Raw genomic sequence first — 13,439 nt, forward strand, 5'->3', positions numbered from 1 at the left:
TTCTAGAAGTTCCTATGGGGTTCTAGAATTTCCTGTGGGGTTTCAGAGGTGTCTATGGGGTTACAGGGGACTGTATGGGGTTTTAAACATGCCTATGAAGTTCTAGATGTGTTTATAGTGTTCTAGGTGTGTCTATGGGTTTTTAATATGCCTACGGGGTTCTAGAAGTATCTATGGGGTTCTAGAGATGTATATAGGGTTGTAGAGTGGTCTCTATGAGGTTTTGAACATGCCTATGGGTTCTAGAAGTGTCTATGGGGTTCTAGAACTACCTATAACATTCTAGAGGTATCTACAGGGTTCTAGAAGTGTTATAAGGTTTTAGGGGTCTCTGTGGGGTTTTAGATATGCCTACAGGTTTCTAGAGATGCCAACAGAGTTCTAGAAACATCTAAGGCCTTCTAGGGGTGTCTGCAGGGTTTTCAGGTTGTCCCTGTATTTCCGAAGGTCCCACTGAGGGTTCCGCACCTTCCCATTTCCCCTGGAAGCCCTTGCATGGCCTGGGGACCTACATCTTGTCCTCGTCACTCAGTCCCCCGTTGTTCCTCCACCAACACCCTGAGGATGGAGTTTCTGCCTTTGGACATGGTGGCCTTCACCTTGATGGGGCCGTCGCTCACCTGGGCGGTCTCTTGGCTCCTGTCCACGGTGACACGGGCAAACTTGGCGTCCACAAAGGAGCTGGAGTAGGCACCACTGGCCATGCGGGCGTAGATTCCGGCCAGCCTGCCCACGTGGGCCTTGCTCAGGGACAGCTCCAGGCCCAACTCTATGGAGAATTTGTTGTAGTCGATGGGGTTGGAGAAGTAGATGGCCAAGGTGAAGGAATCGGCCTTATAGACCAGGATCCCAGCTACACCCCAAAATGGGGAGGAACCTCGGAATTCAGAGGTGTCAGAGGAACCGGGGAACAAGAATGGCAGGGGTTCTTCGTAGCAGTAGCCACATTCAAAGTAGGTCCTGGGGGGAGAAATGGGGTGAGACCAGTGGGAGATGTTGGTGGGACCAGAGGGGATGGAACAAGATCCCCCCACACCAAAAGGATTCCCCAGTGCCTCCCCAGCCTCACCTGGGGTTCTTCAGGGTGCTCTGGGTCCTGTTGGTGATCCGGATCTCCACACTGCGGCTCAGTAATGGCCCCATCCTGGCTTTGGGTCTCCTCAGCTCCAGAACCTCTTCCTCAGCTCTGGGATCTCCTCACCTCTGGGATCTCACCTCTGGGATCTCCTCAGCTCTGGAATCTCCTCAGCTCTGTGATCTCCTCAGTTCTGGGCTCTCCCTGGCTCCAGACCCTTCTCCCCGCTCTCCGGAGTCCCCTCCCAGTTTTCTTGGCACAGCAGAGGCCACTCCCCAACCACTGCCCCAGCATCAAAGCCTCCAGCTGCTGCTGCTTATCAAGAATGAGAACTTTCAGTTTCACACCAGGCTGCCCAATCCCCACTCCTTCCTTGCCATGGAATTTTATGAACAGACCCAAAACTCACCTGGATTTGTGAGTCACCAACCCCGGGATGTCCCCAGTGTGTGTGTGGGACACACCTGGAGCAGGTACCTGGGTGTGCCATCACCTCGGTGGGGTCCAGCACTCGTCTGAGCCGGCTCCTGGCAGGTGTCCAGGGAAACACGGTGGGGCGTGGTGACAACAGGGACAGAACTGATAAACAGCAGCAGCTGGAGGTTTTGATGCTGGGGCAGTGGATGGGGAGTGGCCTCGGCTGTGGCGAGAAAACCAGGAAGGGACTCTGGAGAGGGGACAGAAGGGTCTGGAGCCAGGAAGAGCCCCAAGATGAGGAGATCCCAGAGGTGAGGAGATCCCAGAGCTGAGGAGACTCAAAGCCAGGATGGGGTCATCAATGAGCCGCACTGTGGAGATCCGGATCAGCAACAGGACCCAGAACATCACCTTGAGGAACCCCAGGTGAGGCTGGGGAGGCACTGGGGGGATCCTTGGGGTGCAGGGGGGCAGCTCCAGTTGGGATCTTCTTCCATCCCCTGCTGGTCCCACCAGCATCTCCCACCGATCCCACCCCATTTCTCCTCCAGGACCTATGAATCTGGCTTCTGCACCAGATCTCCCCGGTCAGAGTTGCGCCCCAGTTCCACTGACACCTCCCACTTCGTGAACTCTGGCCGTTTCTGTGGCATCGCTGGGATCCTGGTCTACGAGGCCGATTCCTTCACCTTGGCCATCTACTTCTCCAACCCCTTCGACTACAACATGTACTCCATAGAGCTGGGCCTGGAGCTGTCCCTGAGCAAGGCCCACGTGGGCAGTCTGGCCGAAATCTACGCCCGCATGTCCAAGGGCACCTACTCCAGCTCCTTTGTGGACGCCGAGTTCAACCGTGTCATCGTGGAAGAGAACCAAGGGATTGCCTGGTTGAACAAGGGCCCGATTAAGGTGATGGCCACCATGTCCAACACAAGAAACTCCACCCTCAAAGTGATGCTGGAGGATCAGGGGGGACTTAATGAGGAAGCCAACATGGAGACCCACAGAAACGCTGCCATGAGAAGTGAGAACCTGCAGGACCCCTTGTGGGACCTCCTGGTCAGCCCTGGAACCCTGAAAACCCTGAAACACCCCTAGAAACCTTTAGATATAACTGGAATCCCATAGGCACCTCTAGAATTTTGTAGGCACATCTAGAACCCCATAGAGACTCCTAGATCCTATAGACACTTCTAGAACCCGTAGGCATGTCGAAAAGCTTATAGAGACCCAGAGAACCCCCTAGGCACTTCTAGAACCACATGGGCACTTCTAGAATCAAATAGAGACTCCTAGAACCCTTTAGGCATCTCTAGAAACCCATAGAGATTTCTAGAACCCCATAGACACCTCTAGAACCATATAGGCATCTCTAAAACCTCATAGAGCTTTCTAGAACCCCATAGGGACCTTTAGAACCCCATAGGCACCTCTAGAACCCCATAGGTTCCTCTAGAACCCCATAGACACTTCTAGAACACTACCAACACTCCAGAAGATCCTTCAGCAGAACCTCACGGTCTCCAGGAGAACCTCACAGAAACCTCCAGAACCTTCTGGGCAGAACGGACACCGCGGGGTTGGAATGTTCCAGACCTCTCCGCTCTCCCGTCATGACCTCCCTCTCGCCTTTTTCCCTTTGCTCAATAAAACGGTATAAATTTGCACTTGGCCCACAGAATTTAAAACAAAAAAATGAGTAAGCGGGATTTGATGTCAGGGAGGGATCTGGGAATTGGGAGAAGCAGAGATGGGAATTTGGGAGGGGGAGATCTGGGATTGACGGGAAAGAATCTGGCATTTGGGGGGATTTGGGGGAATTTTGGATTGGGGGCTTTGGGAGGGTTGGGATGTGATGGAGTAGCTGGGATTGGGGAGGGGGAGAACAGTTACCCCAGTTACACTGGAGAATTAAACCAGTTAAACCAGTTAAAATGGTTTTGGTAGAGAACGTTTCCCACCCTTTTTCTCCCCTCAAGCCTCCGCCATTTTCTGTCCCCTCACGTTTTCCGCCATTTTCTCCCCTCATACTTCTGCCATTTTCTGTCCCCTCGTATTTCCCGCTCTTTTCTCCCCCTCACGTTTTCCTCCATGTTCTCCCCTCACGTTTCCCATTCTTCTCCCCTCACCTTCCTCTTCTTTTCCCCTCAATTTTCCTGCCATTTCCCCTCATATTTCTGCCCTTTTCCCCTCATATTTCCCACCATTTTCTCCCCTTACATTTCCGGCATTTTCTCTCCTCACGTTTCCCTCCATTTTCTCCCCTCACATTTCCCTCCATTTTCTCCCTTCACGTTTCCCACCCTTTCCCCCTCACCTTCCTCTCCTTTTTCCCTTCACATTTCCTTTCCTTTTTTCCCTCATTTTTCCCCATTTTCCCCCTCACGATTTCCGCCATTTTCTCCCCTCACAGTTCCCATTCTTTTCTCCCCTCAAGTTTTCCACCCTTTTTGTCCCTTCACATTTCCTTCCCTTTGCTCTCCTCACTTTTCCTGCTCTTTTTGTTCCTTCATGGTTTAGCCATTTTCTGTCCCCTCACGTTTCCCTCCCTTTTCTCCCCTCACATTTTCCACCATTTTTCTCCCCTCACGATTTCCACCATTTTCCCCTCACCTTCCTCTCCTTTTCCCCTCACATTTCCTCCCCCTTTTCCCCTCATTTTCCCCCATTTTCCCCCTCACATTTCCCACTCTTTTTTCTCCCTCACGTTTCCCGCCCTTTTTCTGTCCCCTCACGGTTCCGCCATTTTGTCCCCTCACACTTCCCTCCATTTTCTCCCCTCACATTTCCCTCCATTTTCTCCCCTCATGGTTCCCTCCATTTTCTCCCTTCACATTTCCGACCAGTTTCCCCTCACGCTTTCTCTCCTTTTCCCTTCACATTTCCTCTCCCTTTTCCCCTCATTTTTCCCCATTTTTCCCCTCACATTTCCCGCCATTTTCTCCCCTCACGGTTCCGCCATTTTCTCCCCTCACGGTTCCACCATTTTCTCCCCTCACATTTCCTCCCGTTACAAATCCATATTTTATTACTGTCTTTTCACAAATATTAAAATTAATGCTCTATGCATAATATTGGAAAACTTTGCTGAATGAATACAGTTTCTTTTAGTTCTGCTATGAGCAAAATTTAGAAATAATTTTGTGATAAATATATTTTTCTTGGACTAGAACATGGGGATGGAAATACCACCCTAAATTCCCCCCAAGTCCCAAAAATCCCCCTATATCCCAAATTCCCCCATCCCAAATATCCCCAGGCCCCAAAATCCAATTTTTTAACCACAGATGAAGTGCAAAAAATTCCTGGTTTTTATTCAGCAAAGCGACAAAAAGGAAAAAAAAAAAAAAAAAGGGGGAAGGGGCCAAGATTTGGGATTTTTTTGGGGATTCTGGAGGGGTCTCCCCAAATTTTGGGGACTTCCCCCTCAATAAGGTGAATCCAGGGTTCCCCCTCCATCACACTAGGGGGTTGCAGACCCCTGATTTAGGTTTTTCTTTGTGTGTTTTGGGGTATTTTGGGGATTTATTTTAGGGGTATTTTGGGATCTTGGGGTGATTTTTGGGGTTCCCACCCCCGAATTTTGGGGTCTCCCTCAAATTTTGGGGTTCTCCCCCTAGATGAGATCCATCAGGATGTTCCTCATCACCCTGAGGGTCTGCAGACCCCCGATTTTGGGATTTTTTTAGTGTATTTTTGAGGTTTTCGAAGGACATTTTTGGGGTTTTTGAAGGATATTTTTTGTATTTTTTTATTTTTGAAGTACAGTTTGGGATCTTGGGGGTATTTTTTGGGGTTCCCACCCCAAATTTGGGGGTGCCCCTAGATGAGATCCATCAGGATGTCCTCCCTCACCCTGAAGGTCTGCAGACCCCTGATTTTGGGATTTTTTGTGTATTTTTGGGGTTTTTTGAAGGATATTTTTTGTATATTTTTATTTTTGAAGTACATTTTGGGATCTTGGGGTGTTTTTTGGGGTTCCCACCCTGAATTTGGGGGTGCCCCTAGATGAGATCTATCAGGACATTCCTCATCACCCTGGGGATCTGCAGACCCCTGATTTTGGGGGTTTTTTAGTGTATTTTTGAGGTTTTTGAAGGATATTTTTGGGGTTTTTTAGGGGTATTTTGGGTGTTTTTTGGGGTTCCCACCCCGAATTTGGGGGTGCCCCTAGATGAGGTCCATCAGGATGTCCTCCTCCATCACGCTGGGGGTCTGCACGGGCTGGAGCCCCCCCGGGGGGACGGGGCCCCGCGGGCCGGGGGGCAGCAGCATCTGCCCTGGGGGGGGAAAAAAAGGGGGTCAGGGGGGACCCCAAAACCTCCCTGGGGGGATCAGAGGGGGGTTTTGGGGGTCCCAGGGGGGTTTTGGGGTGTCCCAGGGGTGGTTCTGGGGTCCCAAGGGTCTTTTGAGGGGTCCCAGGGTGGTTTAGGGACTCCTATGAGGGGTTTTGGGGTGTCCCATGAGGTTTTTGGGGTGTTCTAAGAGTGATTTTGGGGATCCCAGGAATGTTTTGGGGGTCCCAGGGTTGATTTTGGGGTCCCAGGAGTGTTTTGGGGGTCCCAGTGGTGCTTTGGGGTGTCCCAGGGGTGGTTTTGGGGTCCCAAGGGCAGTTTGGGGGTATCCAGAAGAATTTTGGGGTCCCCATTGGGATTTTTGGAGTGGGATTTTTGGGGTCCCCAGCATAATTTTGGGGTTCCCAGTAGATTTTTTTGGGAGGTCCCCAGAATAATTTTGGGGTTCCTGGTGGGTTTTTTGGGGGGTTCTCAGTGGATTTTTGGGGTGGTTTTTTTGGGGGTCCCCAGTGGATTTTTTTTTTGGGGAGGTTCCCAGAAGAATTCTGGAGTTCCCAGTGGATTTTTGGGGTGTTTTTTTTGGGGGGGTTCCCACTGGATTTTTCTGTGGTTTTTTTTGGGGTTCCCAAAGAATTTTAGGGTTCCCAGTGGATTTTTTTGGGGGGGTTCCCATAAGAATTTTGGGGTTCCCAGTGGGATTTTCAGGGTGGAATTTTTTTGTGTTTAATTTTAATTTTTTTGGGGGGTTCACTCACCTGGGATTGGAGCTCGGGGCCCCCCCAGCTGCCCTGGCCAGGGCTGCCCTGGGGGAGGGGGATGCAGCAGGGGCAGCTGAGCCCCCCCTGCCCCCAGGGCCTGGTGGGGAGGGGGCAGCAGGGGCTGGGCCTGGGGGGGCCCCGGGGGGGGCTGCAGGTGATGCAGGGGCTGAGCCGGGGGGGGGACCCCGCCCTGGGGCTGTGGGGGAGAGAGGGGATGTCAGGGGTGCACCCCAAAAATCACCCCCAGACCCCTCCTCAAAACCTGCAGTTTTATCTCCCCCCACCCCTGAAAATTTTTAGAGGTTTTGCCTCAAAATTCCTACAGGAAATCCCTGAAAATTCCCCCAAACCCCCAAAAATTCCAGCCCAAAATTTCCCCACATCCCCGAAAATTTTTAGAGGTTTCACCCCGAAATTCCTACAGGAAATTCCCCTAAAATTCCCCCATCCCCCCAAAATTTTTGGAGCTCCCCCAAAAAATTCCAGCCCCAAATTCTTACAGGAAATCCCTGAAAATTCCCCCAACCCCCCACAAGAACCCTCCAAAAATTCCACCCCAAAATTCCTCCACACCCCCCAAAAGTTTTTAGAGCCCTCCCCTAAAAAATTCCTACAGGAAACCCCCTAAAAAATCCCCCCCAATTTTTTGAGCCCCACCCCAAATCCCTCATGCTCCTCCAACCCCCTCCCCTAAAATGAAATTATCTTTTTAAGGGGGATTTTTGGCAGTCCTGTTTTGGGGGATCCTCGTTTTTTTGGTTTTTTTTTTGTCAGTCCCATTTTGGGGATCCCCATTTTTTTTGGGTTTTTTTTGGGGGGTCCCCCTGATTTTTGGCAGCCCCATTTTGGGGGATCCCCATTTTTTGTTTTTGTTTTTTTTTTTCAGTCCCATTTTGGGGGATCTCCATTTTTTGGGGGGTTTTTTTTGGGGGGGTCCCCCTGATTTTTGGCAGTCCCATTTTGGGGGATCCCCATTTTTTGTTTTTGTTTTTTTTTTTTCAGTCCCATTTTGGGGACTCCCCATTTTTTTGGGGTTTTTTTTTGGGGGGGTCCCCTGGTTTTTGTCAGTCCCATTTTGGGGATCCCCATTTTTTGTTTTTATTGTTTTTTTTTTTGTCAGTCCCATTTTGGGGGATCCCCATTTTTTGGGGTTTTTTTTTGGGGGGGTCCCCCTGATTTTTGGCAGTCCCATTTTGGGGGATCCTCATTTTATTGGGGTTTTTTTTGGGGCTCCCCCTTTTTTTGGGTTTTTTTTGGGGTCACTCACCGGCTGCTGGCTGAGCAGCAGGCTCCTCAGTTGGGGGTTGGCTCCCGGATTTTGGGGGCGCAGCAGAGCCCCCCCCCCACTTTGGGGGGCTTGGGGGGGTCCTGCCTGGGGGGGTCCCGGATTTTGGGGGGCTGGGGGGGGCGCGGGGGCGGCTGGGGGGGCTTGGGGGGGTTGTGGTTGTTGTTGCTGAGCCCGGAGCTGTAACTGGGGAGGGGAAGAAAAAAAAAGGGGGTGAGCAAAAGGAACCCCCCAGAATATTTTAGGATTCTCCCTAAAACATGTCCAAAAAAATCTCAAAATCCTTGAGGGCTCCCCTCAACAACCAGACACCCAAAATCCCCCTCAAATCCATCCAAGACCCCCCAAAATCATCCCAAATCCAACCAGGGTCCCCCCAAAATCCTTAAAACCCACCCCAAGCCCCTCCCAGATCTCCCCAAAATCCCACAGAGAAAAGGAACCCCCCAAATGTTCTAGGATTCACCCCCAAACATGTCCAAAAAAATCCCAAAATCCTTGAGGGCTCCACTCAACAACCAGACACCCAAAATCCCCCTCAAATCCATCCAAGACCCACCAAAATCATCCCAAATCCAACCAAGGTCCCCCCAAAATCCTTAAAACCCACCCCAAGCCCCACCCTGGATCTCCCCAAAATCCCACAGAGCAAAAGGAAGCCCCCAAAATGTTTTAGGATTCACACCCCCAAACATGTCCAAAAAATCCCAAAATCCTTGAGGGTTTCCCTCAAGAACCAGACACCCAAAATCCTCCTCAAACCCAACCAAGACTCCACAAAAACATCCCAAACTCCAAAACCCTTAAACCCCACCCAGACCCCCCCAAACCCATGCAGGACCCCCCAAGAACCCAAAAACACCCCAAAAATGCCCCAAATCCCCCCAAAATCCCCCAGACCAGGCTCTGCTGCCGCTGCTGCTCCTCCATGATCCCGACCTGCGCCAGGCCTGGGCTCACCTGCGTGGGGGGAAAAACTCTGAGAATGAACCCAAAAATCCACCCCAAAATCCAACAACATCAGCTGAAATCCCACAAAAAACGGTTCAAATGGAAAGGTGAGGGAGGAAAAGGTGGGAAAGGTGAGGGGGAATGGGGGGAATGTGAGGGGAGAAAATGGAGGGAAGCATGAGGGGGAATGGGGAAAAAGTGAGGGGAGAAAATGGAGGAAAACGTGAGGGGAGAAAATGGAGGAAAGCGTGAGGGGAGAAAATTGAGAGAAGTGTGAGGGGAAAAGGGTGGGAAATGTGAGGGGAAAATGGGGGAAATGTGAGGGGAAAATGGTGGGAAACGTGAGGGGAGAAAATGGAGGAAAGTGTGAGGGGAAAAGGGCGGGAAGCGTGAGGGGAGAAAAGAGCGGGAAAACTGAGAGGAGAAAAGGGCGGGAAACGTGAGGGGAAAAAATGGCCGCAAATATGAGAGACGAAAAGGTGGGAAATGTGAGGGGAGAAAAGGGCGGAAATGTGAGGGGGAAAAAGGAGAAATGTGAGGGGAAAAAAGGGGAAATGTCAGGGGAAAAAAGGGTGGGAAACCTGAGGGTAAAAAGGGGAAACGTGAGGGGGAAAAGGGCAGGAAATGTGAGAGGAAAATGGAGGGAAACGTGAGGGGAAAATGGTGGGAAATGTGAGGGGAGAAGATGGAGGGAAGTGTGAGGGAAAATGAAGGAAATGTGAGGGGAGAAAATGGAGGGAAGTGTGAGGGGAGAAAATGGAGGAAAGCGTGAGGGGAAAAAATGGAGGGAAGTGTGAGGGGAAAATGGAGGGAAATGTGAGGGAAGAAAATGGAGGGAAGTGTGAGGGGAGAAAATGGAGGAAAGCGTGAGGGAAGAAAATGGAGGGAAGTGTGAGGAGAAAATGGAGGGAAATGTGAGGGGAGAAAATGGAGGGAAGTGTGAGGAGAAAATGGAGGGAAATGTGAGGGGGGAAAAGGGAGGAAAAAGTGAAGAAACTCATCCAAGCTTTTTTCCCATAAGCACCACCCCAAATTACAAAAAACCACCACAAATCCCACAAAAAAAAAACAAAACAGATCCCACAAAACCCGCCCCAAATTACAAAAAAACACCCCAAATCCCACAAACACCACCCCAAGCCCCACAAAAATCACCCCAAATCCCACAAAAAACCCAAATCCCACAAAAACCACCCCAAATTAAAAAAAATCCCACCAAATCCCACAAAATCCACCCCCAAATCCTACAAAACCACCCCAAATCCCACAAACACCACCCCAAATCCCATAAAAAACCCCAAACCCCACAAACAAAACCCCAAATCCCACAAAAACCACCCCAAATCCTACAACAGAACCCCAAATCCAACAAAACCCACCCCAAATCCCACAAAAATCACCCCAAATCCCACAAACACCACTCCAAATTAAAAAAACCACACCAAATCCCACAAAACCCATCCCAAATCACAAAAAACTGCAAATCCCACAAACACCATCCCAAATCCCACAGAAACCACCCCAAATCACAAAAAAACCCCAAATCTCACAAAACCACCCCAAACCCCACCCCAAATCCTACAAACACCACCACAAATCACAAAAAAACCCCAAATCCCACAAAACCCACCTCAAATCCCACAAAAATCACCCCAAATCCCATAAAAAACCCAAATCACAAAAACCCCCCCAAACCCCACAAAAAAACCCCAAATCCCACGAAAAGAAACCCAAATCCCACAAAAAAAAACCCCTAAATCCCACAAAAACCACCCCAAATCACAAAAAACCCCCAAATCCCACAAACAAAACCCCAAATCCCACAAAAACCACTCCAAATCCCACAAAAAACCCCCAAATCCCACAAAACCCACCCCAAATCCCACAAAAACCCAAACCCCACAAACAAACCCCAAATCCTACAAAATCCATCCCAAATCCCACAAAAACCACCCCAAATCACAAAAAAACCCAAATCCTACAAAACTCACCCCAAATCCCACAGAAACCACCCCAAATCCTAAAACACCACCCCAAATCCCACAAAAAAAACCCCTTAAATCCCAGAAAAACCACCCCAAATCCCACAAAAAAACCACCCCAAATCCCATAAAAAACCACCCCAAATCACAAAAAAAACCCCCTAAATCCCAGAAAACCCACCCCAAATCCCAGAAAACCCCCCCCAAATCCCACAAAAAAAAACCCCAAATCCCATAAAAACCCCAAATCCCATAAAAAACCCCAAACCCCCTCACCTGGGGCTGCACCCCCGAGGTCACCGGGAGCGTCCCCGGCTGCTTGGGCAGGAACGGGGGAGCCCCGGGAACGGGGGCTGAGCCCCCCAACTGTGGGGAAAAGGAAATTTTGGGGGGGATCAGAGACCCCAAAAACCCCAAAAAATGGATTTAGGGTACCCTAAAATGGGGGGCAAGGAATGACCCCAAAAAAAGGAATTGGGGGGGATCAGAGACCCCAAAAACCTCCCAAAAATGTATTTTTTTGGTTTTTTTTAGGGGTATTTTTGGGGTATTTTGGGGCATTATTGGGGTGTTTATGGGGTTATTTTGGGGTATTATTTGGGGCATTATTGGGGTGGTTTTGAGGTGGTTTTGGGGTATTTTTGGGGTTATTTTTGGGGTGTTTTGAGGTATTATTTGGTTATTTTTGGGGTTATTATTGGGGTGTTTCTGGGGTATTTTTGGGGTGGTTTTTGGGGCATTATTTAGATTTTTTGGGGTTGTTTTTGGGGTATTTTTGGGGCATTATTGGGGTGATCTGGGGATTTTTTTGGGTATTTCTGGGGAATTATTGGGGTGGTTTTTGGGGTTATTTTTGGGTGTTTTTGGGGTATTTTGGGGCATTATTGGGGTGTTTATGGGGTTATTTTGGGGTATTATTTGGGGCATTATTGGGGTGGTTTTGAGGTGTTTTTGGGGTATTTTTGGGGTTATTTTTGGGGTGTTTTGAGGTATTATTTGGTTATTTTTGGGGTTATTTTTGGGGTGTTTTGAGGTATTATTTGGTTATTTTTGGGGTTATTTTTGGGGTGTTTCTGGGGTATTTTTGGTTATTTTTGGGGTTATTATTGGGGTGTTTCTGGGGTATTTTTGGGGTGGTTTTTGGGGCATTATTTAGATTTTTTGGGGTTGTTTTTGGGTTATTTTTAGGGCTTTATTGAGGTGTTTTTGGAATATTTTTGGGTTTTTTGGGGTTGTTTTTGGGGTATTTTTAGGGCTTTATTGGGGTGATCTGGGGATTTTTTCTGGGTATTTCTAGGGAATTATTGGGGTGGTTTTTGGGGTTATTTTTGGGTATTTTTGGGGTATTTTGGGGCATTATTGGGGTGTTTATGGGGTTATTTTGGGGTATTATTTGGGGCATTATTGGGGTGGTTTTGAGGTGTTTTTGGGGTATTTTTGGGATTATTTTTGGGGTGTTTCTGGGGTATTTTTGGTTATTTTTGGGGTTATTATTGGGGTGTTTCTGGGGTATTTTTGGGGTGGTTTTTGGGGCATTATTTAGATTTTTTGGGGTTGTTTTTGGGTTATTTTTGGGGCATTATTGGGGTGATCTGGGGATTTTTTTGGGTATTTCTGGGGAATTATTGGGGTGGTTTTTGGGGTTATTTTTGGGTGTTTTTGGGGTATTTTGGGGCATTATTGGGGTGTTTATGGGGTTATTTTGGGGTATTATTTGGGGCATTATTGGGGTGGTTTTGAGGTGGTTTTGGGGTATTTTTGGGATTATTTTTGGGGTGTTTTGAGGTATTATTTGGTTATTTTTGGGGTATTTTTGGGATTATTTTTGGGGTGTTTTGAGGTATTATTTGGTTATTTTTGGGGTGTTTTGAGGTATTATTTGGTTATTTTGGGGGTTATTTTTGGGGTGTTTCTGGGGTATTTTTGGTTATTTTTGGGGTTATTATTGGGGTGTTTTTGGGGTATTTTTGGGGTGGTTTTTGGGGCATTATTTAGATTTTTTGGGGTTGTTTTCGGGGTATTTTTAGGGCTTTATTGGGGTGTTTTTGGAATATTTTTGGGTTTTTTGGGGTTGTTTTTGGGTTATTTTTGGGGCATTATTGGGGTGATCTGGGGATTTTTTTGGGTATTTCTGGGGAATTATTGGGGTGGGTTTTGGGGTTATTTTTGAGTTATTTTTGGGGTATTTTTGGGGTGATTATGGGGTGGTTTTGGGGTTATTTTGAGGTATTATTTGGGGCATTATTGGGGTGGTTTTGAGGTGGTTTTGGGGTATTTTTGGGATTATTTTTGGGGTGTTTTGAGGTATTATTTGGTTATTTTTGGGGTTATTTTTGGGGTGTTTCTTGGGTATTTTTGGGGTGGTTTTTGGGGCATTATTTAGATTTTTTGGGGTTGTTTTTGGGTTATTTTTGGGGCATTATTGGGGTGATCTGGGGATTTTTTGGGTATTTCTGGGGAATTATTGGGGTGGTTTTTGGGGTTATTTTTGGGTATTTTTGGGGTATTTTGGGGCATTATTGGGGTGTTTATGGGGTTATTTTGGGGTATTATTTGGGGCATTATTGGGGTGGTTTTGAGGTGTTTTTGGGGTATTTTTGGGGTTATTTTTGGGGTGTTTTGAGGTATTATTTGGTTATTTTTGGGGTTATTATTGAGGTGTTTCTGGGGTATTTT

The 13,439-nt window shown here is 48.3% G+C and overlaps 2 protein-coding genes across 2 annotated transcripts in view; one reads left to right on the plus strand and one right to left on the minus strand.

Annotated features, from left to right (window-relative positions):
* Nucleotides 1-1,786: 1,786 nt before the first annotated feature.
* On the plus strand, nt 1,787-2,610 carry LOC117009751. Its single transcript, XM_033084076.1, has 2 exons — nt 1,787-1,918; nt 2,044-2,610. The coding sequence occupies exons 1-2, from the start codon at nt 1,842-1,844 to the stop codon at nt 2,588-2,590; spliced, it is 624 nt and encodes a 207-aa protein (XP_032939967.1). The 5' UTR covers nt 1,787-1,841; the 3' UTR covers nt 2,591-2,610.
* A 2,955-nt stretch (nt 2,611-5,565) lies between these two features.
* MED25 (mediator complex subunit 25) overlaps nt 5,566-13,439 on the minus strand; it is a 44,593-nt gene continuing 36,719 nt past the window's right edge. The window contains exons 16-20 of the mRNA XM_033084027.1: nt 11,040-11,129; nt 8,731-8,790; nt 7,813-8,016; nt 6,543-6,741; nt 5,566-5,772 (exon numbers count right to left, since the gene is read on the minus strand). Of these exons, the coding sequence (XP_032939918.1) occupies nt 5,663-5,772; nt 6,543-6,741; nt 7,813-8,016; nt 8,731-8,790; nt 11,040-11,129 (663 nt within the window). The 3' untranslated portion in view covers nt 5,566-5,662. The remainder of the gene's footprint in view (nt 5,773-6,542; nt 6,742-7,812; nt 8,017-8,730; nt 8,791-11,039; nt 11,130-13,439) is intronic.

This window comes from Catharus ustulatus, chromosome 35 (assembly GCF_009819885.2).
Source record: "Catharus ustulatus isolate bCatUst1 chromosome 35, bCatUst1.pri.v2, whole genome shotgun sequence".
In the NCBI taxonomy this organism is placed as follows: Eukaryota; Metazoa; Chordata; class Aves; order Passeriformes; family Turdidae; genus Catharus; species Catharus ustulatus.